General features: G+C 37.8%; 1 protein-coding gene across 1 annotated transcript; it reads left to right on the top strand.

The window, feature by feature from the left end:
* Window positions 1-3,779: 3,779 nt before the first annotated feature.
* LOC138348681 (uncharacterized) lies at window positions 3,780-23,064 on the top strand. Its single transcript, XM_069298251.1, has 9 exons — window positions 3,780-3,977; window positions 4,764-4,858; window positions 7,513-7,621; window positions 12,617-12,679; window positions 12,735-12,927; window positions 13,579-13,694; window positions 13,807-13,815; window positions 16,188-16,323; window positions 22,886-23,064. Exons 1-9 carry the CDS (start codon window positions 3,780-3,782, stop codon window positions 23,062-23,064), a joined length of 1,098 nt encoding a protein of 365 aa, XP_069154352.1.
* Window positions 23,065-25,352: the final 2,288 nt, after the last annotated feature.

Below are 25,352 nucleotides of genomic sequence, written 5' to 3'. Positions count from 1 at the left end.
TGAGTTGTTGTATACTCTTTTGACAGATGACGAGGACTAGAACTAATGTTACTGGTGGTAGAGGGGAGGCACTTCCCGAGGCAGTTGTTGAGGCCCCAGCTAGGGGTAGGGGTAGATCTTGAGCTAGAGGTCGTGCTAATAGTACGACAGTAGCAAGAGGTCGTGGACGTGGAGCAGCACCAGTGAGAGGTCATGCTAGAGAGGTCTCTACAGAACCTCAGATTGATGGCAGGGAGGACCTGGTTCCTCCAGATCCTGTAGTCACACCTTTGCATCAGGATACACTATTGAGGGTGTTAAGTGTGCTTGAGGTCTTTTCTCAGGGTGGTGGTGCGACTACCACACCACATGACTCCCGTACTAGAGAGGGGGCTCAGACCCAAGAGCTGCAACAAGCTCCAGCTGTTCAAGATGCGGTGGGGCAACTACCAGTAGATCCCGCGGTTCAGAATGATGTTGCACCAGCAGTTGGGGGTCAAGTTGCATCGATGGTTGTTCTGACAGAGGATGAGCAGCGTAGGTATGAGAGATTTCGAAAGATAGACCCACCTCAGTTTCAGGGTGGTAAGAGCGAGGACGCTCATGAGTTTCTCACTAACTGCTGAGAGTTACTAGAGGTAGTTGGATTAGCTGAGTCACATGGGGTTCGATATGCTACACTCCAGCTTCGTGGACCAGCGAGAGACTAGTGGAGGACTTATTCGGGATGTTTGCCAATTGGAACTCCTCCAGTGTCTTGGGAGCAGTTTGCTAGCGCATTCCAAGATCGTTTTATCCCATGGAGCGTGAGAGAGGAGAGTCGCTTGAGGTTTGAGAGTCTGAGACAGGATGGTTTAACGTTTACAGAGTATGAGGCGCGTTTTTTCCAGTTGTCTAGGCATGCGTTGGCCATTATTCCAAATGAGACAGAGAGGATCCGCAGATTTGTGAGGGGATTGACATTCTCTATCTGGTCAGCTGTGTTTCGGACATCTAAGGAGGGGACTTCTTTCCAGTCTATTGTGAGCGCCGCCAAAGAGGCATAATTGATGGAGAGAGAGGAGTTTGGGGACCCTAAAAGTGCTCTTATATCAGATCAGTTTTAGGGTTCCTCATCTGGAGGTAGGGGATCACAGAGAGTGAGTGGTTCTTTTCAGCAGCGGGGACCTATTCATGCATCTATGCCAACATTTGAGGGTGGCCATACATCTAGGGGTTCTTATGGGACAGTTCAGGGATCGTACGGTTCACAGCAGCGACCTACCGGGCGAGGCAATTATAGTGGGTTTTCAGGGTCCACACAACAGTTCCCAGGTCAGAAATTTTGTTTTTCTTGTAGAGATCCCGATCATCTAATGCGGCAGTGTACTTCTCAAAGGGGTCATTGTGGGCCTCGACCTAATTCTTCATTCCAGACTAGACCACCAGCACCACAGGGTAGAGGTCGTGGCAGAGTTCAGTCAGGTAGAGGTGATAGAGTTTCTAGTAGTGGTGTTGCAGCTCAGCAGAGTGGGGGTAGAGGTACCACCCAGGATGGAGGTGGACGAGGAGGCCACTGCTATGCTTTCCTCGGGAGACCTAAGGCGGAGACCTCGATGCTGTTATTACAGGTATCATCCCAGTATTCCATCGACCTGCGTCTGTGTTGTTTGATCCAAGTTCTACATTCTCTTATGTGTCTACGTATTTTGCTGCTAAATTTGATATGATAGATGATGGCATGACTGTACCTATTCGTGTTTCTACACCCGTGGATAAGCCTTTAGTAGTGGATCGAGTGTATCGATCATGTCCTGTTTCTTTGGCTGGGTATGACACTTGGGTAGACCTAATCATTCTGGGGATGGTGGACTTTGATGTTTTCTTGGGTATAGATTGGCTTTCTCCTTATCATGTTGTCCTTGATTGTAATGCTAAGACTGTGACTTTAGCAATGCCTGGTGTTCCGAGGGTTGAGTGGAAGAGTGTTAGTGGTTCTTATCCTAGAAAGGTCATCTCTTTTATCCGTGCTAAGAGATTGGTGGAGAGGGGGTGTTTGTCTTACTTAGCTTTTATTCGGGATACTAGTTTTGAACCACCTCCCATGGACTCTGTTCCCGTGGTTCAGGAGTTTCCTGATGTATTTCCTTCTGATAATCTTCCAGCTGTTCCACCCGATAGGGATATCAATTTTGCTATTGATTTGGAGTCGGGCACTAAGCCTATTTCTATACCTCCATATCGTATGTCCCCAGCAGAGTTGAAAGAATGGAAGGATCAGTTGCAGGATTTATTGAGTAAGGGTTTTATTCGCCCTAGTGTATCACCTTGGGGTGCCCCTGTATTATTTGTGAAGAAGAAGGATGGGACTATGAGAATGTGTATTGATTACAGACAGTTGAACAAGGTAACAGTGAAGAATAAGTATCCTCTTCCGCGTATTGATGACTTATTTGATCAGTTACAGGGAGCATCATTGTTCTCTAAGATTTATTTGAGGTCTTGGTATCATCAGTTGAAGATTAGGGCGTCAGATATCCCTAAGATAGCTTTTCGAACTCAGTATGGGCATTATGAGTTCCTATTTATGTCCTTCGGATTGACTAATGCCCCTGCAGCATTCATGGAGTTGATGAATGGGGTGTTTCGACCATACCTTGATTCTTTTGTGATTGTTTTCATCGATGACATCTTGGTTTACTCCAAGACTAAGGAGGACCATGTCTGACACTTGAGGATTGTACTTCATAGGTTGAGAGAAGAAAAGTTGTATGCCAAGTTCTCAAAGTGTGAGTTCTGGCTTACTTCTGTGGCATTCTTAGGACATGTGGTGTCTAAGGAGGGTATTAGAGTAGATCCGGCCAAGATTGAGGCAGTTAGAGGCTGGACGCGACCTACTTCACATACTGAGATTAGGAGTTTTTTGGGATTGGCAGGCTATTATCGACGATTTGTTTAGAGTTTCTCTACTATTGCAGCTCCATTGACTAGATTGACTCGACATGATGTGAGTTTTCAGTGGTCTAATGAGTGTGAGGAGAGCTTTCAAAAGCTCAAGACTTTGTTGACTTCTGCTCCTGTGTTGACTCTACCTGAGGAGGGTGTAGACATTACTGTGTATTGTGATGCTTCAGGAGTTGGTTTTGGTGGTGTGTTGATGCAGAAGGGGAAAGTGATTGCTTATGACTCTAGGCAGTTGAAATCCCATGAGAAGAACTACCCTACTCATGATTTGGAGTTGGCGGCTGTGCTATTTGTACTTATGTTATGGCGTCATTATTTGTATGGAGTGCATTGTGAGATCTTCACTGATCATCGGAGTCTTCAGTATATCTTGAGCCAGAGGAATTTGAACTTTAGGCAACGAAGATGGCTTGAGTTGTCGAAGGACTATGATATTACCATTCTGTATCATCCGGGGAAGGCCAATGTTGCGGCCGATGCTTTGAGTAGGAAGACGCATAGCACGGGGAGTCTTGCATCTCTTAGTGTTGAGGAGAGACCATTGGCTAGAGATGTTCAATTGTTAGCTAACAGTCTTGTCCGATTACAGATCTCAGAGGAGAGCGATGGGATGATTGCTTTTATTGAGGCTCGATCTTCTTTAGTCGAGAAGATTCGTGCACACCAGTTTGATGATGAAAAATTATCTCTCATTCGAGACATTATTGAGAGGGGAAGCTAAGGAGGCTGTCCTTGATTCTGATGGTGTCTTGAGGATCGGAGGCAGGATTTGTGTGCCCAAGATAGGAGATTTGATTAGATTGATCCTTGAGGAGGCCCATTGTTCTCGATATTCAATCCATCCGAGAGCGGCGAAGATGTATCATGATCTGAGTGAGCATTACTGGTGGTGTGGGATAAAGAGAGATATTACAGACTTTGTTTTGAGGTGTTTGACTTTCCAGCAGGTCAAGTGTGAGCACCAGCGACCTGGGGGTGTATCTCAAAGGATGCCTATTCCCACTTGGAAGTGGGAGCGGATTACTATGGAGTTTGTTGTGGGTTTGCCTACCACAGTGAATGGTTATGACTCTATCTGGGTTGTTGTTGATAAGCTGACCAAGTCTGCCCACTTCATTCTGGTTCGGGTGAAGTATACGGCAGAAAAGTTAGCCGAGCTATATATCATTCACATTGTTCGACTACATGGAGTTCCTATTTCTATCATATCAGATCGAGGTTCACTGTTTACTTCTCATTTCTGGAAGGCATTACAACATGGTCTGGGTACTCAGTTAGATATGAGCACGGCATTTCACCCTCAGACATATGGTCAATCTGAGCGGACCATTCAGGTATTAGAAGATATGCTTCGAGCGTGTGTGATCTATTTTGGTGCTAGATGGGATCAACATTTACCATTAGTTGAGTTTGCCTATAATAACAGTTATCACTCTAGTATCCAGATGGCCCCATTTGAGGCTTTGTATGGTAGACGGTGTAGATCTCCGATTGGTTGGTTTGATTCGGCGGAGATGGACTCTTTGGATACAGACTTGCTTAGAGATGCTATGGAGCAAGTCCGTATGATTCAGTATAGATTATTGACAGCTCAGAGTCGACAAAAGAGTTATGCAGACCGGATAGTTAGAGCCTTAGTGTTTATGGAGGGTGATCATGTTTGGCTCCGAGTATCACCCATGAAGGGTGTGATGAGGTTCGGAATGAAGGGCAAGCTTAGACCTAGATTCATTTGACCTTTTGAGATTTTGAGCCGAGTGGGAGAGGTGGCCTATAAGTTTGCCTTCCCACCTAGTTTGTTGGTAGTTCATCCTGTGTTTCATGTCACTATGCTTCGGAAGTACATTCCGCATGAATCTTATGTGCTTTCACTTGATTCCACGGAGTTGGGTCCAGACTTGACATTTGAGGAGGAGCCTATAGCTATTTTGGAAAGGTAGGTTCGAAAGCTTAGGACCAAAGAAATTGCTTCAGTGAAGGTGCAATGGAAGCACCGATCAGTGGGAGAGACATCTTGGGAGAAATAGTCTGACATGCGTGCTAGATATCCACAACTTTTTGAAGTTCCAGGTATTTTCTTTCTTCATATGCTCAGGGACGAACATGGTTTTAGTGGTGAATAATGTAATGACCCGAAAAGTCTTTTTTTTTTGAAATTTTAAATTTTAATTCAATTAGAGCGAATCAATTGATAATTAGTTATTAAATAACTAATTTTAATTAATGATGAATGGGTTATGTTTATGATTAGTTTCATACAACTTGACCCATATAGGGAAATAAATTATTAGGGTTTGGAATTCATAAAAAAAAAAAGAAGGCAAGAAACTCACCTTTGCGGACGAAAGTGGAAGACAAATTGTGGAAAACTTGTTCGACGGAACCCAGAAACAATTAGGTAAGCAAACAAATATGTATATATAAAGCTAATTTTCCATTCTTGTACCGATCGATGCATATATTTTATACATATATTGATGGACTTGAGTGTATTAGTTTAATTAATTTGGTTGGCAGATGAAGTACTACTAGAATATAAATATTTTTGTTATGTTGGAAATATGTTATTCATTATGTACTTTGGGTAAAATTTGAGTGAATCGATAAAGTATTAAATCTTTTTCCTTTCATTGAATTTAAAGTGTATTGTTGGTACATGAAAGAAGGAAAAAAAAGATAAAATAATTGTCATAAATAGGATGAACATCAAGCTAAAGTGAAGTGAATGGAAAATATTAGTAATCAACGTGGGTCCCTGGAAATATTTTTTTAAGAAATATTAAAGTTTCTATGAACATTACCCATATGAAATATTATTATAATAATATAATTGTTGTATTAGGTTGTAGTGGACACGATGAAGTCAATTGGAATACAATGTTTTGTTTGGAATAATAATTTATTAGTTTATATTGTATGCTTCAGAAGCACTGAAAAGTTATATTTTTTTTGGGAGTTAGCATACTACTGGATCATAATTCTGCTACGTAAATATGAATTCTTTCGAGTGTAATTTTTAGATTCTTAGTTATTATATTATGGTTCAAATTTTGATATATTGGTATGTATATTATTTAAATATTGGGTGAATGATATTTTGTGAATACCATTTAAATTATGATATTGAAAAAGAAAATTGGGATGAAATTCTAGACTTGAAACTTGTAAAATATAATAGTTGAAATGTTACTTGGCATCAAGAATTACGAACTTGATTATAAATTGGGGTGTATTTTTAGGTCAAGGTTAAACACATAAAAGTGCGAGTGTTGTTAATTCTGAAACTTTATTGTTAATATATACTTGATAGATTCCATTGGTTCAGAAGCTCAACAAAAAGGGAAGGTTCAAGTCCAAGAGTAATTATTCGATTGGCTAAGGCAAGTGGATTTCTAAACTCTTGTTAAGCGTATGAAATTCGTGTAACTTCTTGTGTGATATTGAGAACTTATTTGTTGGTGAATTGCGCTTTGGTATCAAAATGGTTATCTCCTCATTTTCATTTGAGCATGTCATTTGCATTGTATCTGAGACATGGTTGTGGTAAGAGGATGTACCATTTCAAGGGTCGTATCGCGCGCCGCGATGGATATTATATTTCGAGGGACGTATCACGCGCCCTGATGGTTACTATTATCGAGGGTCGTGTCGTACACCTTGACAGATGCATGAACAAATATGTCCCCCATGGGTCCCGGACTGAGATACAGCGGGTGTGTATCGTTAAGAAAGACATGCATCATTATATTTGACATTGCATCTCATGACATTGCACATTTATTATTGATGAACTTGAACACGTGTTTTGCTGATCTTGTGAGTGTTTTTCTGTGAAGGTTCTGACTGTTGAATATTGAGTTGTTATTGAAAATGTGTAAACTGATAGAGTGTGGTTATTGAGTTGTGTGTTTGGTAAACTGCAAACTGTTAGGCTGTAGCGTGGGGTCTAGATAGGGTGTAAGAAGTACCCGTATTTTGTTCACTTAACTTGTGTTTAGAGGTTGGATTTTTGGGTACTGCGTGGTTTGGTACTCACCCCTTGCTTCTATAAATTTTTGTAGGTTACGAGCCTGGATCTTCTTGATACCTGTCATTCTTTTCGTTTCTGAGGCATCTTGTGGAGGGTTGTGAGGTAGCTGCTTGTCATCTCAGCGAACTTTCCTACTCCAGTTTATGATTTTGTTTTTACTTGAAAGACAACTTCATTTTAGACTCCTATTTTTATTTCAATTCTAATATTTACATTAGAGGCTTGTGCACGTGACAACCGGGTTTTTGAAATTGAATTAATATGACTTGGTTTCATAATAGAAATTGTTGTTGAATTGTCATTACTTCCGCACTTTGTAAGATATTTGGTTTTAGGCTGACTTGTCTTTGTGGGATAAGACGAGTGTCATCACACCCATTTTTGGGTCGTGACACTTAATCTTTCTTTTACTATTTCAAAATCTCCTTCTGTATCAATTTCTTTATAGCTATAGTCATTCTTATCTAATACTGTAATTATTTTTCAAAAGGATTTTCTATTTTTATCTTATCAATTTTATTCCTTGCTGTTATTTTATGTTTTGTTGTTAATATATATAGGTTTTTACATCTTGCTGTGAATATCTTACTTCCTGGTGTTAACTCTATTCCTGACATTTTCCAATATAATACTAATGATTTATCTATATTTGTATCTGTTAATGCTACTGTATAATTAGCACTTATTATAAATTTAAATTTTTGGTATATTAAATTTCCTTTAACTGCACTTATTACAGTTTTTTCTATAGGGTGTATTATTCTGTCATCTCCTAAATATATTTCAATGGGTGTATCTATTCCTTCTCTGAAACAAGCTTTTATTCGTATTTCTGTTCCTCCTAAATGTACATATTTTATAGCTGCTTTATTTTTTATGTCTTGTATTCCTTTATTTATTATTCGTTTGCTTATTATAGGTATCTATGCCTTTCCGCTTGTATATTTACAGTCTATGACGTGTTCTTTTTGACTAACTACATAGTATTCTTCTTTTTTCTTTTAAACCAGTTTTTTAATGTAGGTATTTCGAGTATCTTTCCAACACTTAAATCTAATTCTTTTCCTTTTATTTGTTCAAAAACTGTATTATCAAATATAATCTTTTGGTGTGATAATTCTTCATTTTCATAATTTTCTTTAGATATTATTTCATTTTCAGACATTATATTTTTTTCTTCTATTTTATTATCTAAATTTTATTCTTCATTTTCAGTTTCTATATCTGATATTTCATATATGCTGTCGTTATCACTTAATTCATAGTCTATGTATTCCATTTGCATATATTTTTCATTGTCTAAGATTAATTCTGCTATTTATTTTCTTCTTGGATCTTTTGGTAATTTACAATCCTTAGCTATGTGTCCTATCTTTCCGCAATTGTAACAAGTACATTGGGATATTTTCCTCTTTGGTTTATATGGTCTTTTTACTTTATAATTTTTTATATAATACCTTCATCTTAGTTGTTTATATTTATACTTAGTTTTATTTTTTCTATAATTTTTATATCTTTTGGATTTTTGTTTTTTATTTGTACATCCAAATTGTGGTGCCATTCTATTTTTGCAACATGCTAAATTTTTATTTAGTACTTTTTCCAATTTTAATTTTTCTTTTTGGCTTTCACATAATTGTGTAAATCATTGAGATAGGAATTTTATTCTAGCTCCTAAAGTATCTACTATCCCTTCATTATCCCAATCTTTAATTATTTTTGTGCTAAAGGGTTCTGGTAATTTTGTAAAATATTGTTGTCTTATCTCTCTTTCTTCATCTAAATTATATTTTGATGTGTAGTAATATTCTTTAAATGCACAAGTATATTGTTCAATGTAACACATTTTACATATAGATAATTTTGTCATAAGTTGTCTGTTTATTATTTTTTCTCTGTTTTGTTCTTTTATATCTGTGGTCATACCTCCAAATTCATTTCTTATTGCTGATTCGTATTTATCTAATATTTCTATATTTGTTGCTGATGGGGATCCATCCATTTTCTTATCACTTCTAAGTACTTCTAAGCTTTCTGTGGGTAGGTTTTCTATCCATAATTTTGTTGTTCCTACGAATGTTCTTTCTATGTATCTCGGTGTTTTTGTTGTTTCTGTTTTGTTATCTATTAATTGTTTAGATATATTTTCTGTCAATAGTAATATTGCTTTATTTATGTCTATGACACAATCTAGATCTAAGAAATTATATTGTTAACTTATTGGTTTTGGTATCCAATTTTTATTTAATTTACTATTCGATATTGCATTATTTCTATCTGATTGTTGATAACTTTCTGTATAATAAGTAGGTGGTGTCCATCAAGGACTAGCTCTAGGACTATTTCTGGGACTATTATCTGGGGTTTTAACACTTGACGTACTGGTTCTACTCATGTCTCCTGTGTTTATTTCTAGTTTTTTTGGTTTATTTACCTGTTCTAGAATTTTTGTATATGTCTCACTTATGTCACTTATTTCTGATTTTTGGTCATTTTCATTTTCATCTATTTCATTTACTTCATTTACCTCAAGATCTTCATTAAATTTTTGTTCCATCTCTTTTATTTCATTAGTTAATTCAAGCTCTTTATCTTTTTCCTTTTGTTTTTGTTTATTTTCATATAATAATTTTAACCTAACTAATTCTTTTTCTAATTCACTTATTCTTGTATTTTTTATTTCTTCTAAATGTTGTACTTCTTGTTTTGCTTGTATTTTTATTTTTTCAATTTCTTTTGATTTGTCTATTTCTTCATTTTCTTTTGTTATTCTTATCATGGCTGTTAAACTATCTACTAATCTTACTGTTTCTTTTTCTAACATTAAATATAGGTTATTTCCTATTATTGTAATGACCTGTTTAGTCGTCTTGAGCAGTAGAGTTTATTCTGGTAATAACTGCCTGGGTCGACGAATCCCACGACGGACCGTCATGGGCACGACAGACCGTCGAGGGGGTCTCATTCCAAAACACTTAGATTATGAAAATTTGGGTACTGAGATCGACTCTCTAAACTTCACGACGGAATGGCAGGACGGACCGTCGTTGGCACGACGGACCGTCACAAATCTTTCCACAAAATTTACTCTTTGAACTTTGTGACGGACCTGCAGGACGGACCGTCATAGTTATGACGGACCGTCACAGGCTTTGTAAGTCCACTTGGGTCGGATTTCTGTTAAAAGGTTTTAAGGGGCGTTTTGGACTATTCATGCTTATAATTATAAAATTAGTGGGTTAAGGTTAATAATTCAATTACTTGGGGGTTAAAGGAGATAACCTTGAAATAAATAGTGGGTTAATTTTATCATCTTTTATACTTAATTATATGATAATTAGGGTAAAAGAAAAAGGGTTTGAATAAGGAAAAATAAAAAGAACAGAGAGAAGAGAGGAGAATGAACGATCGAGAGAAGGGAGAAGCGAAGATGAAAGCAAAGACTTTGAAAAGTAGCTTGCTTGATCACGATTCTTCGGTGGAGGTAGGTTATGGTTTATGCCATTTCATAGTAAACTCTTAATAGCGAATGATATGTATTGGGTAGTATTGTAAAGTCTTCTATATGCTTAATTGTATTCTTGCATGATGTGATTACGTAGTTGTAATGAATTAGCATGATGAGGTTGTTGAATCTTAAACCTTAAAACCTTTCTGTTAATGATGATGGATTAGGATAAAAGAAGGATTGATGAACAGAAAGAATGAGGTTAATGGGTCGGAGTGTGACGTTCCGACACCAGGATAGTAGTAGTAGATCGGGTGTCACGTTCCGACACCATGATAGTAGATTGATCGGAGTGTCACGTTCCGACACTAGGATAGTAGTGGATCGGAGTGTCACGTTCCGACACTAGGATAATAAAGAGAATGAATATTGAGGGGATCGGAGTGTCACGTTCCGACACCAGGATAGTAAAGAGAATGAATCTTGAAATATGTTAATATACTCAATCTAAAGAACCTGTTTCCCAAATGAGTATGGTGTGGAGGCTTGAGTCCTCATAGATGTGCTTGGGTTGTGGCCAATGGTTATGGTACTTGTTGTTGTCACCTGTTAAGTGTTATGGTTGATTTTATGTTATTATCTGATATATATTGCTTTCTATTTTGAGTTGGCCGATGATATCAACTCAGTACTTGTGCCTTATACTGACCCCTACTTGTATGTTTCTTTCTTTGTTATGTGTGGAGTGCAGCAAACGTGCCATCATCTTGAACTCGTCCTCAACTCTAGCAAGTCTTCATCACACCAGAATTCAGGGTGAGCTATTGTTTCTAGCTTGGACTGGATCTTTTTTTCTTCACGTCTTGATGCCTTGAAGTTCTGGCATGGACTAGCTGTTCATTTATTTTAGCTTCTTAGATACTCTTAGATTTAGTAATTTGAGGATAGATGTTCTTGTGGTGATGACTTCCAGATTTTGGGAATAATAAGTATTGAATTTTAGAAGTTATTTATTGGTTATAATAATGAGTTTTAAGTCTTCTGCATTGTATTTTGTTCATTATGGTTCAATTATTGGTAAATGATTTGGGGTTTAGATTGGTTGGTTTGCTCACATAGGAGGATAAATGTGGGTGCCACTCGCGGCTCGTTTTTTGTCGTGACAAACTTGGTATCAGAGCATTAGGTTCGTTGGTCTCATCACACAAGAACGAGTCTAGTAGAGTCTTGAGGAATGGTAGGGGGACGCCTTTACTTTTCTTTGAGAGGCTATAGGACTTTAGGAAAATTCCATTCTTTCTTTATTTCATGCTATTACTTGGATCCAATTGGTATCTAGGTGATACAAATTGGTATCTGACCATCTTCACTCTATTTCGCAGATGGTTAGAACTAGAGCAACAACTGCGCCAACACCAACACCGGCAAGACAAGATGCGTCTGTGCCAGCCACTGGGGCTGTAGCTCGAAGAGGAGCGGTGGCAAGAGGCCGTGGTAGAGGTCGCGGGAGGACGTCCTCTAGAGGAAGAGGACAAGCACCCGGCCCATCTAGTACTAGGGCGGTGACTCCTCCACCGACTGAGGAAGTAGTAAGAGAGGGTGAGGAAGGGGAGAATGAGCAAGTGCAGAATGAGGAATTACAACCCCAACCTACCCCAGAGATGATTAATCAGGTTCTTGCTTATCTTAGCGGGTTATCTGATAAGGGCCAGACACCTCCAGTTTTTTCTGCACCAGCACCTCAGGTTCTGGGAGTACAACATGCAGCTGCTGTGGCTCTCCGCGTGGATGCCTCATTGGAAATAGGCATGTTTCCTCGATTTACTACAGGGCCTATAATGACAAGTGATCAGCACGAACTTTTCAGTAAATTTTTGAAGTTGAAACCTCCAGTATTCAAGGGTGCTGAATCTGAGGATGGTTATGATTTTCTGGTTGATTGTCATGAGTTGCTACATGATGTGCATAGTAGAACGATTTGGCGTTGAGTTTGTGACCTATCAGTTTCAGGGGAACGCCAAAATGTGGTGGCGGTCATATGTTGAGTGCCAACAAGCACAGGCACCACCCATGACTTGGGAATCATTCTCTAGTTTATTTATGGAGAAGTATATACCCCGTACTTTGAGGGATAGGAGGAGTGATGAGTTCCTAAGCCTAGAGCAAGGAAGGATGTCGGTTACTGCTTATGAGGCTAAGTTTCGTGCACTATCCAGGTATGCCACCCAGCTTTATTTCAGTCCAAAAGAGCGGATTCGCCGTTTTGTGAAGGGGTTGAGGTCAGATTTGCGGATTTCAGCCTTATAGGTAGCTGCTACAGCAAAATGCTTTCAGGAAGTGGTAGACTTTGAGATAGAGGTGGAGGGAGTGAAGCCATATGACTTCACCATGGCATCAACTACTAAGAAGTTTCGTAAGAGAGGTGAGTTTAGTGGTTCTTACTCCAGAGGGAAGAGTTCTGGAGGTTATCCAGCCCGACCTATTCAGTCTTCACTACAGGCTGTAGCTGGGGGTCCACCACAGACCGGTCAACATTTCTCTGAGTTTGGAGGTTATCCCCAGACTTCGTTATTCTCACAGAGACCTATGCTTGAATCTAGAGAGTGTTATGGCTCTAGGGAGACTGGACATATTAGGAGGTATTGACCAAAACAGAGTTACAGACCCCCAATAGTCAGAGGTAGAAGTGGTCATGGAAGAGGCCGTCATCCTGGAGGACGTGGTGGCCGAGGTAATGATGGTCACCAAAATTGCCGTGGTGACGGACAAACTGGAACTACTGCAGCACAACATGGTAGGGGCAACATGTAGACAGGTGAGAGGGCCGATTGTTATGCTTTCCCTAGGAGCTCTTAAGCGGAGACATCTGGTGCTGTTATCACAGGTAATCTTTTGGTTTTTGATTGCATGGCTTCTGTATTATTTGATCCTGGATCCACATTTTCATATATATCTTCCTCATTTGCTACTGGTCTTAATTTACATTGTGAATTGCTTGACATGCCTATTCGTGTTTCTATTCCGGTGGGTAAGTCTGTGGTAGTTGAAAAGGTGTATAGGTCTTGTCTTGTAACGTTTGTGGGGAGCGATACTCATGTAGACTTGGTTATCTTAGAAATGGTTGATTTCAATGTAATTCTGCGTATGGCTTGGCTTTCTCCAAATTTTGCAATCTTAGATTGTAATGCTAAAACTGTAACGTTAGCCAAGCCTGGGACAGTTCCGTTAGTATGTGAGGGTGACTACACTTCCACTCCAGTTCGTATCATCTCCTTTCTTCGTGCTAATATAATGGTTAGTAAAGGGTGTTTAGCTTTCTTGGCACACCTAAGGGATGATACTAACCAAGTACCTTCAATTGAGTCGGTTTCGATAGTCCGTGAGTTTCTGGATGTGTTTCCTGCAGACCTTCCTGGTATGGCACCGGATAGGGATATTGACTTTTGCATTGATCTGGAGCTGGGTACTCGCCCCATTTCCATACCCCCTTATAGAATGGCTCCCGCTGAGTTAAGAGAGTTAAAGGCCCAACTTCAAAAATTGTTAGAAAAGGCTTTATTAGACCAAGTGCATCTCCTTGGGGGTGCTCCCATTTTTTTTGTGAAGAAGAAGGATGGAAGTTTTAGGATGTGCATAAACTACAGGCAACTGAATAAGGTAACTATTAAGAAAAGGTATATTCCTCCTCGCATTAATGATTTGTTTGATCAGTTACAAGGTGCTTGTACCTTCTCAAAAATCAATTTGAGATCCAGTTATCATCAATTTCAAATATGGGCAACAGATGTGCCCAAGACTGCTTTTCGGACAAGATATGGACATTATGAATTCTTAGTAATGTCTTTTGGACTTACGAATGCCCCTGCTGCTTTCATGAGCTTGATGAACGGGATTTTTAAGCCATATCTGGATCTCTTTGTCATTGTATTCATTGATGATAAACTGGTATACTCAAAGAGCAGGAAAGAACATGAGGAGAAATTGAGAATTGTATTGGAAATGTTGAGGGAGAAAAAGCTTTATGCCAAATTCTCCAAGTGTGAGTTTTGGCTTGATTCAGTGTCCTTCTTGGGGCATGTGGTTTCTAAGGATGGAGTGATGGTAGATCCTTCTAAGATCGAAGCAGTGAAGAGTTGGGTAATACCTACTAATGTTACAGAGGTGAGGAGCTTTGTTGGTTTAGCTAGCTACTACCGGCGATTTGTCAAGGGATTTTCCTCTATTGCTTCCCAATTGACAAACTTGACTAAGCAGAGTGTTCCCTTTGTATGGTCGGACGAGTGTGAGGAAAGATTTAAGAAACTCAAGACCTTGTTGACTACTGCACCAATCCTTACCTTGCCAGTGGAAGGAAAGAATTTTATTGTTTACTGTGATGCATCCTATTCTTGTTTGGGTGCAGTTCTAATGCAAGAGAAGAATGTAATTGCTTATGCTTCGAGGCAATTAAAGGTGCATGAACGTAATTATCCGACCCATGATTTGGAGTTGGCTTCACTAGTGTTTGCATTAAAGCAATGGAGACATTATCTATATGGGGTTAAGTGTGAAGTCTATACGGATCATCGTAGTTTACAGTATGTCTTTACTCAGAAAAATTTGAATTTGAGACAGAGGAGATGGATGGAACTACTGAAGGACTACGACATCACTATCTTGTATCATCCGGGAAAAGCTAATGTTGTGGCGGATGCTTTAAGTAGAAATGCAGGAAGCATGGGAAGTTTAGCTCACTTGCAGGTTTCTAGACGCCCATTGGCTAGAGAGGTTCAGACTCTGGCTAATGATTTTATATGGCTAGAAGTAAATGAGAAGGGAGGATTTTTGGCCTGTGTGGAGGCAAGATCTTCCATTCTTGACAAGATTAAGGGAGGGCAGTTTACTGATGAGAAACTGGTCCGGATTTGAGATAAGGTGTTGCGAGGAGACGCTAAAGAAGCAAAAATCGATGAGGAAGGTGTTTTGAGAATTAAGGGAAGGGTATGTGTACCCTGCGTCAATGATTTGATTCACACTATTCTTACAGAGGTTCATAGTTCAAGGTATTCTATACATCCTGGTGCAACCAAGATGTATCGTGACCTAAAGAAACATTTTTGGTGGAGTAGGATGAAGCGTGACATTGTTGAGTTTGTTGCTCAATGCCCGAATTGTCAGCAGGTAAAGTATGAACACCAGAGGCCTGGAGGGACAATTCAGAGAATGCCCATTCCTGAATGGAAGTGGGAAAGAATTGCAATGGACTTCGTGGTTGGTCTTCCAAAGACAATGGGTAAGTATGACTCCATTTGGGTAATTGTTGACAGATTAACTAAGTCTACTCACTTCATTCCGGTCAAGGTGACTCACAATGCAGAGAAGTTAGCCATACATTACATCTCAGAAATTGTTCGATTGCATGGAGTTCCACTTTCCATCATATCAGATAGAGGTAAACAATTTACTTCTAAATTTTGGAGAACATTACATGCCGAGTTAGGTACTAGGTTTGATCTTAGTACTGCATTTCACCCTCAGACCGATGGTCAGTCTGAGCGAACGATTCAGGTTTTGAAGGATATGCTTTGTGCATATGTGATAGAGTTTGGTGGTCATTGGGATAACTTCTTACCCTTAGCAGAGTTCTCATACAACAATAGCTATCACTCAATTATTGATATGGCCCCATTTGAGGCACTGTATGGGAGAAGATGTAGGTCTCCCATTGGGTGGTTTGATGCTTTTGAGGTTAGACCTTGGGGTACTGACCTTTTTAGGGAATCGTTAGATAAAGTGAAATGAATTCAGGAAAAGCTTCTAGCGGCTCAAAGTAGGCAGAAAGAATATGCAGATCGAAAGGTGAGAGGCTTGGAGTTTATTGAGGGTGAGCAAGTCTTGCTGAAGGTTTCACCCATGAAAGGGGTGATGCGGTTTGGTAAGCGAGGTAAGCTTAGTCCGAGGTATATTTCTCCATTTGAAGTTCTGAAGCGCGTGGGGGAGCTAGCTTATGAATTAGCCGTGCCCCCAGGACTGTTAGGAGTGCACCTGATATTTCATGTGTCTATGTTGAAAAGATACCATGGGGATGGAAACTACATCATTCGTAGGGATTCAGTCCTTCTTGATGAGAATTTGTCTTATGAGGAGGAGCATGTTGCTATTTTAGATAGAGAAGTCCGCAAGTTGAGGTCAAGGGAGATTGCATCCATCAAGGTTCAATGGAAGAATCGGCCGGTTGAAGAATCCACTTGGGAGAAGGAGGCTGATATGCAAGAAAGATACCCACACCTGTTTACAGATTCAGGTACTCCTTTTTGCCCTTGTTTTTCTTCTTCTGATCGTTTGAGGACAAACGATGGGTAAATTGGTATCTATTGTAACGACCTGTTTAATCATTTTGAGCAGTAGAGTTTATTCTTGTAATAACTGCCTGGGTCGATGAATCCCACGATGGACCTTCATGGGCACGACGGACCCTCGAGGGGGTCTCGTTCCAAAACACTTAGATTCTGAAAATTTGGGTACTGAGATCGACTCTCTGAACTTCACGACGGAATGGCAGGACGGACCGTCGTTTGCACGACGGACTGTCCCAAATCTTTCCACAAAATTTACTCTCTAAACTTTTTGACGGACCTGCAGGACGGACCATCACAAGCTTCGTAAGTCAACTCGGGCCGGATTTCTGTTAAAAGGTTTTAAGGTGCATTTTGGACTATTCATGCTTATAATTATAAAGTTAGTGGGTTAAGGTTAATAATTAAATTACTTGGGGTTAAAGGAGATACCCTTGAAATAAATAGTGGGTTACTTTTATCATCTTTTATACTTAATTATATGATAATTAGGGTAAAAGAAAAAGGGTTTGAATAAGGAAAAATAGAAAGAATAGAGAGAAGAGAGGAGAACGAACGATCGAGAGAAGGGAGAAGCGAAGAAGAAAGCAATGACTTTGAGAAGTAGCTTGCTTGATCACGATTCTTCGGTGGAGGTAGGTTATGGTTTATGCTATTTCATAGTAAACTCTTAATAGCGAATGATATGTATTGGGTAGTATTGTAAAGTCTTCTATATGCTTAATTGTATGCTTGCATGGTGTGATTATGTAATTGTAATGAATTAGCATGATGAGGCTGTTGAATCTTAAACCTTAAAAACTCTCTGTTAATGATGATGCCTTAGTATAAAAGAAGGTTTCATAAACTAAAAGAATGAGGTTAATGAATCGGAGTGTCATGTTCCGACACCAGGATAGTAGTAGTGGATCGGGTGTCACGTTCCGACACCAGGATAGTAGATGGATCGGAGTGTCACGTTCCGACACAAGGATAGTAGTGGATCGGAGTCTCACATTCCTACACCAGGATAATAAAGAGAATGAATATTGAGGGGATCGGAGTGTCACGTTCCGACACCAGGATAGTAAAGAGAATGAATCTTGAAATATGTTAATATACTCAATCTAAAGAACCTATTTCCCAAATAAGTATGGTGTGGAGGCTTGAGTCCTCATAGATGTGCTTGGGTTGTGGCCAATGGTTATGGTACTTGTTGTTGTCACCTGTTAAGTGTTATGGTTGATTTTATGTTATTATCTTATATATATATTGCTTTCTATTTTGAGTTGGCCGATGATATCTACTCAGTACTTGTGCCTTGTACTGACCCCTACTTGTATGTTTCTTTCTTTGTTATTTGTGGAGTGCAGCAAACGTGCCATCGTCTTCAACTGGTCCTCAACTCTAGCCAGTCTTCATCACACCAGAATTCAGGGTGAGCTATTGTTTCTAGCTTGGACTGGATCTTCTTCTTCACGTCTTGATGCCTTGAAGTTTCAGCATGGACTAGCTGTTTATTTATTTTAGCTTCTTAGATACTCTTAGATTTAGTAATTTGAGGATAGATGTTCTTGTGGTGATGACTTCCAGAATTTGGGAATAATAAGTATTGAATTTTAGAAGGTTTTTATTGGTTATAAGAATGAGTTTTAAGTCTTCCGCATTGTATTTTGTTCATTATGGTTCAATTATTGGTAAATGATTTGGGGTTTAGACTGGATGGTTCGCTCACATAGAAGGATAAATGTGGGTGCCACTCGCGGCTCGTTTTGGGTCATGACAATTTTCTTATATCTTCTTCCTAAATTTGAAAATATTATTTTTATTATCATTCCGTCTTGATTTTCATATGTCTTTTCGTCTACTGCAAATTCTTCTTTGTTCATTATAATTTATGAATTATATCATGTTGTAGTCTATATTCAAGACCATCTATTTCTAGTTCTAACATAAATATAAATTTTCTTTGTGCTAATATTGATTTATTACATACTCCTGCTAAAATATTTTCTTCTAGTCTTTTTTTTCTATGTTGTAGTTCTTGTTCTTTTTCAGCTATTTTTCTATCAATTGTTGTTTATATTTTTCTTTATTCATACTGTTTTTAACAAACATATTTGTATTCTATTTTTGAGATTATATTTATTAAATGATCTTTTTTATAGTTACTTGTTTTGATAAGTTGTGATAGTTCATATTCTATAGATAAAGGTTTTAATTCTTTCCATATCTTTCGTACCTTTTTATCTATCTTGGTTTTGTTGTTTTAGTTTCTTTGCTTGGTGTTGTATTATTCTTCATAAAATGTTTTTCTATAATATTCCCTTTTAAGTAGATCTAATCGTTGTATTTCATTAGCATTATTTATAATATATTCTAGATGTTTAACTTCTCAAGTTCTTAAATAATCGAATAAATTTTCAATTAGTAATTTTTCATGTAGATCTATGTCTTCTGTAGTTTTTACCCAATATTGTAAGTATTCGTAATTTATCATTGGTTTCTTAGTATATCTATATCATCATATAAATCATACATGTCATAGTAAAGTTCATCTTGTATACTTTGTATGGTTAACTCAGTCCAACCTTGGGTTGTTATTTCTATTATTTCATATGTTACCAATTTGTCATAAATTTCTCTTTTTATATCAGTACTATGATTTTTTAGTATATAGAGTAGTAATATCTTATAATTATCATCATCATCTATTAAATAAGTATTCATCTTATTCATTTTGACTAAAAGTTTTATTCCTTCCGACCTCTTAATGGATTATACTTATCTATTATGAAATAATAATGATTTAATAATCATCTCGTCTAGTCACTACTATAGCTTTCTTCTTTTATTAGTTACCCTAACAGCGCCTCAACTTTGTTTACTCCCCTAAACGGCCTTCTTGCCTACCGGTTTCAACTTTAGGATGGCATAGTCTGGGCATACTTATTCCAAGAATATTTCTGTAGCAAACCTTCTAAAGATTTTTATTATAACATTATTAAGTCATGATAAACAATTATAATCAACAAGAGATTTTCAGGAATAAATCTATTTAGCTACTCATAAATTTAAGAGTGTATACCTGTTTTTGTAGATCTGTAGCTTCAAGTTTTTCCATAATTATTTAATTAGCTAGCTCTGATACCAATGTGGGGTGGAAGTGGAATTAAAAGAATTCAGAGTGAGAGAGAGATGTATTTGAAAGAGGGATGATTTTATTATGAGGGAAAACCCTCTATTTATACACAAAAACGTTACACGTTTGGCCAAAATGGCTGACACTTTACACTTGGCCTTTTTACATTTTGCCGACACAAAAAACAAAATACTTACTATTACTAATGGCCTATTTTATTATTGTCCGACATACTTTTACAATACTTTTTTACATATGGCTGATATTCAGCCAACACAAAACGATAAACACTAAAAAACAAAATATTTTACTTTACACAGAGATATCTTTCAAGATTTTTTTTAAGGAACTACATTCTCGAATATTAAGAATTTTCATAAAAATATTCTTAAACACATTGAAACCATTTCTCATCAAAAATGCAATTTCTCAAATATTTGAACTTCTTAAGTGAATGCAACAACTTAACAATGAAACACGCTAAAAATCTACTAATTCATCTTTCAAAAAATTTCATCATGAAGTCATGACTAGATGAGAGGGAACATCATACTAACTCAATTATAACATGATAACACAACTTCAAAGCAATTAAGCAATATCATTAGCTACACTTTAACAAGAGAAATATAGGTTGACTACCAATTCTCCCAATGTGAACATAATATCATCCAGAACATGCAAAACCTTATACCATCAATGGAACTCATAACATAAAGACAAATACAAATCATACTAATATGCGAAACTGTTAACCATTTCCAAACTATCAAGGATTTTGTTTCAAGTTTAAATAAGGATAGAAGAAAAGATAAGGATATCTACCACCTTTTTACCTAACTCATTCTCCTCCACATAGGGTAAGCCATTTTAAAAATCTAATACTTCAAAGTACCTTTACTCTTTCACAAGTTAGGAATTCATACTACTCTTAACTCATGCACCTCAAGACTAAATTTCACCTCACAAGTAAGGCATAGAACTCTCCTTTTAGGATTAAATATTAAATAAACTCCCGTATACATAACCTCATTAAACTCTTGAGCACCTAATAGATCAACCTCATTAAATAAAAACTCCTTCTTTGTAACAACATTAACACATCGTTTCAACAATCTTTACATTTACACCTTAGGTCTTTTACTATCATTGAACTGAATCATAAGATAACTCATTTTCCTTAAAAATGGAATTCACTCAAACATTTTAACTCTAAAAATGCTTAGAACTACATCATGATACAATTTGTCATCACAATACTTCCAACCTCATAATTCACACATAGCCATAAATGGCTTCACATTACAATTCTAAAAACTAACAATCACATTATTTCATATAGACACAAAACCATCATAAGCATCAAAACTCACCTTCCTCACCCTCAAATAGAAACATCTCCCTTTCCAAGCAATCACGCCTATAAAACCACCGGACAAAGGAGAAGAAGAGAGAGATCTTATGTAGATAAGTCTATGGCACAATACAAGACTCTATCGTCCAATAGCCTCTCATCCATGGATATGTCGCAACTCACAGAAATGAATAGCACTCTATTAGATGTGGCTTGTGAGACTTTAGACCTTAAAGATACCAAGTCCATGACGACTCGCAAGTACCCCCTAGAAATTAGGGAGAACCCTTCGATCATCGCAAGGCGCAGTAGACTCTTTGGGGTTTAGTACAAGCCCTTCAAGTATTATTTAATACATAAGACATGAAAAGTAGTGAAACATTATAACTTTTCACCACATTTAATATAATAAAGAATTCTTCCATAAATGCTAAGAAAATCTCATGGTCACAATCCACTGAAGGACACGATATAATATCTTAGAGACACGACCCTTTGGATTAAAAAAAATACATATTGAGTCGTAAATAAAGAAACTAAGAAACAAAACTACGCCCTCGAATACATGTGAACAAACTTAGTCCTGAGAGAGTCTTCTCCAAACTTGTCTTCTAACTTCAACCTTACTTCCAAACCTATACTAATAGTGTATAGAAAAGTATGGGGTTAGTACAAAACAATGTACTAAGATGAAAAAATGCAAGAAAAGACATTTTTATAAAAATACACTTTCATGCCAATTAAGTAAAACATTCATGAATATAGATGTAAAACAACATAAGAAACATAATTTAACACTTAGAGACGTATTTAAATAATTTTAGAAAAAATATCCATTTTACAGTGAGTACCCAAACATTACAGTGACCTACTTAGCATTACTGTTAATTTATTTTATACCAGAACAGTGAACTCCCAAAGTCAAGACAAGAGGAAGTGAAGTCATTTCCAAGACATTACCCTAGAGAAGGTTATCCTAAGACTCACCAAGGTAAAATATGAAGGAAACTCCCATACGCCTCCTTCAATACACACCTACGTGATCTCTAAGATTATCCCTTGTAGTCTTACTCGCCTTAGGAGAACAAAGCCCCACTAAAACACAAGGCATTAGAAGAACACTAAAACAACACACCAAGATTTCCCTTTCGGAATTCCTACTTAGTGAAATAAGTAGATGCATCCCATTCCACCACCTACCCTACGTACACTACACCATTTTAAGACTACGACCACTTAATTTGAGAAATGCTTGAAAAGTCACTATAACGAACAAGTATACATTTCCCATAATAGATGACTTATTCGATCAACTCCAAAGGGTCTAGTTTATTCCTGAAGATTGATTTTTGTCGCGGGTATAATCAGCTTAGGGTTAGGGATTATTATATCCCAAAGACAACATTTCATACCCGTTATGGTCATTATGAGTTCCTAGTCATGTCATTTGGTCTCACTAATGCACCTGCTGTATTTATGGACCTCATGAAACGAGTCTTCCGTGAATACTTTGATTCTTTCTTCATAGTATTCATTGATTCATTCCTCATCTACTCCAAGACCAAGGAATAGCATGAACAACATTTGAGACATACCTTTCAGGTACGTAGACAACATTAGTTGTATGCCAAATTCAGCAAGTGTGACTTCTTGCTTATATCATTGAATTTTCTAGGTCATGTTTTGTCCGATCAGGGTGAGGAGGTGGACCCTAGGAATACTGAGGCTGTAAAGAATTGGCCAAAACCTCTTACTCCCACCGATATCCATAACTTTCTAGGAATAGCTGGTTACTACTGCATGTTCGTGGAGGGTTTTTCCTCCATTGCTGCCCCACTGACAGCTTTGACTTAGAAGACAACAAAGTTCGATTAGGCGGAACATGTGAGAAGAGTTCCCAGGATATGAAAGACAGACTCACTTTAGCGCCAGTGCTTACGTTGCCTAATTTTGGGGAGAGTTACACTATTTACTATGGCGCATCTATGGTTTGATTGGGTTGTGCTCTTATGGAGGGTTGTAAGGGGATAGCCTATGCGTCCAGACAAATCATGGTTCATGAGAAAAATTATCCCACGCATGACATGGTGTTGGCAGCTCTGGTGTTCTCATTGAAGATGTGGAGGCATTACTTGTACGGGGTGCATGTGGATGTGTTCACAGACTACAATAGTCTCCAGTACTTGTACACGCAGAGAGAGTCTAACTTACACCGGCAGAGATGGTTGGAGTTATTGAAGAACTATGACATGAGTATCCACTACCATCAAGGGAAGGCAAATGTTGTAGCTGATGCTTTGAGAAGGTTGAGCATGGGGAGTACAACCAACGTCGATGATAAGAAGAAGGAGTTAGTGAAGGATGTACACAGACTGGCCAGACAGGGTGAGAGATTGATTGACTCTACTAGTGTGGGTGTTTCAGTTCATCCTAGTTCTGAATCATCCTTGGTAGCTAAAGTCAAGAAGGATCATCATCATGATCATGTGTTGTTGGAGTTGAAGGACTCAGTGCTAATAAACATTAATGAGTCCTTTTCTTTGGGAGGTGATGGCATACATAGGTACCAGGACAGGCTGTGTATACTAGATGTGAATAACTGGCAGAACAAGATAGTTTCATAGGCCCATGGTTCCAAATATTTGATAAAGTAATAACCCTAAAAATTGAGATGCTAAGTAATGCTAATGTGTCTAGAATGCCAACAATTAGACCGGGTTCACACGGATTGACACGCGTAGAACCAGACCTCAGAACCCTTTCTACATCAAGATAACTAACTTGGGAATTTAGTTGATCTAGTAAAGGTTGGGTCCAACCATGTAGGACTCTCGAATACGAAGATTTACTCAAAGGAGTGTTTACAAGACTTAAAAAGAGGAAATATTATGTCTAGAGGGTCTAGGGGTAATATGGTCTTTTTCCAGGTTAAGGTTAGTATCTTAATTACCCTAAATACATAATTCATTATTTAATTAATACGGTGGATGGGAACTTTAGGGAGAGAGGCCCAAAATTAGACTCTTGAAGTGAAGTCTTTCTCCACTCGGGTTCGAACCTAGGTGGAAGCAATGAATTAAACTGGTTTTAATTTAAGTTTGTAAATGAATGTAATTAATTTATATTTAGTATTAATTATATGATTTAAAATAAAAGTAAATCAGATTTTTATTATTAAACAAAACCTTATTAGACTATGTCCTAAACTAGACTTCTAAGCCTAAAAAAATTCTTCTCTCCCACGTTCATATGTCTCTCTAACGTGTCTATCACTCTCACTCACGTTTTTATCAACCAAATAACATACAAAAATAGCAGGTAAACCAAAGTTCTCCCACTTGAAGATCTCACAATGAAAATTATAAACAAACAACTAATCAAACACGTTAGGCAAAGAGAGGGTTTTTCGTCAAGTTGGTGTTGAAGCTCTTGGATTTGGACATGTGTTTGGCGGCATTTTTTGGGCAGAAAGTCGAGGTTTGAACGTCAAAAAAATATGGGTTCTCTTCTCTCTTTGTCCATTTCCCAAGATACCCCTTAAGGTTCTGAATATTCATTCCGCCTAGAGGCCGTGGGTTCGATTCCACACCTCACACTTATTTTGTTTTCAATTTTCCTTAAGCTTGAAAGAGAGGTTGTGTGTTCGAATACCACTCCTCTCATTTCTTATTTTTATACTTTATTTTAAAGTCAAAATCATAGTTCGAATCCCCTTCACCACATTCCTTTTGACTTCTTTATTTTCATGTTTTTTAATATGGTGAGTTCACGGGTTTAACTTTTCCATAATCTCTTATGTTTTAATTCATTCATTCACAACATCTTGAACCCTCTTAACTTGACGGAAACTCATCATTTGAAACTGGAAAATTTTGTAGTTTTTCTTCAGCATCTTTTCATCAAGTTACACATTAGTTCTTAGGGAATATCATTGTTCATTTAGAACGTTATTGGTGCATTTTAATGGATTTAATTAGCCAAGAGTTTCTCACTCAATTCAGCCACATTTAACTTCATATGAACATCATGATTTATATATGTTTGTGCATGTAAGAACACAACCATAACATTACTATATTTTAGCCTTAACCCGAGAACACCTAGTCACGTTCATATTTTTGCACACACATGTACATAATTTT

This window comes from Solanum lycopersicum, chromosome 5 (assembly GCF_036512215.1).
Source record: "Solanum lycopersicum chromosome 5, SLM_r2.1".
Taxonomy (NCBI): domain Eukaryota; kingdom Viridiplantae; phylum Streptophyta; class Magnoliopsida; order Solanales; family Solanaceae; genus Solanum; species Solanum lycopersicum.
Note: the sequence above shows the minus strand (reverse complement) of the source record. Positions and strands in the feature narration are given on the sequence as shown.

Excerpts from the sequence above, each read along its gene's own strand:
- LOC138348681 (XM_069298251.1), top strand. The coding sequence starts at position 3,780 with ATGTATCATGATCTGAGTGAGCATTACTGGTGGTGTGGGATAAAGAGA. Across the intron at positions 3,978-4,763 it reads TTGTGGGTTTGCCTACCACA|TACATTCCGCATGAATCTTA; the intron begins GTGAATGGTTAT and ends ATGCTTCGGAAG. Across the intron at positions 4,859-7,512 it reads CCTATAGCTATTTTGGAAAG|GTTTTTACATCTTGCTGTGA; the intron begins GTAGGTTCGAAA and ends TAATATATATAG.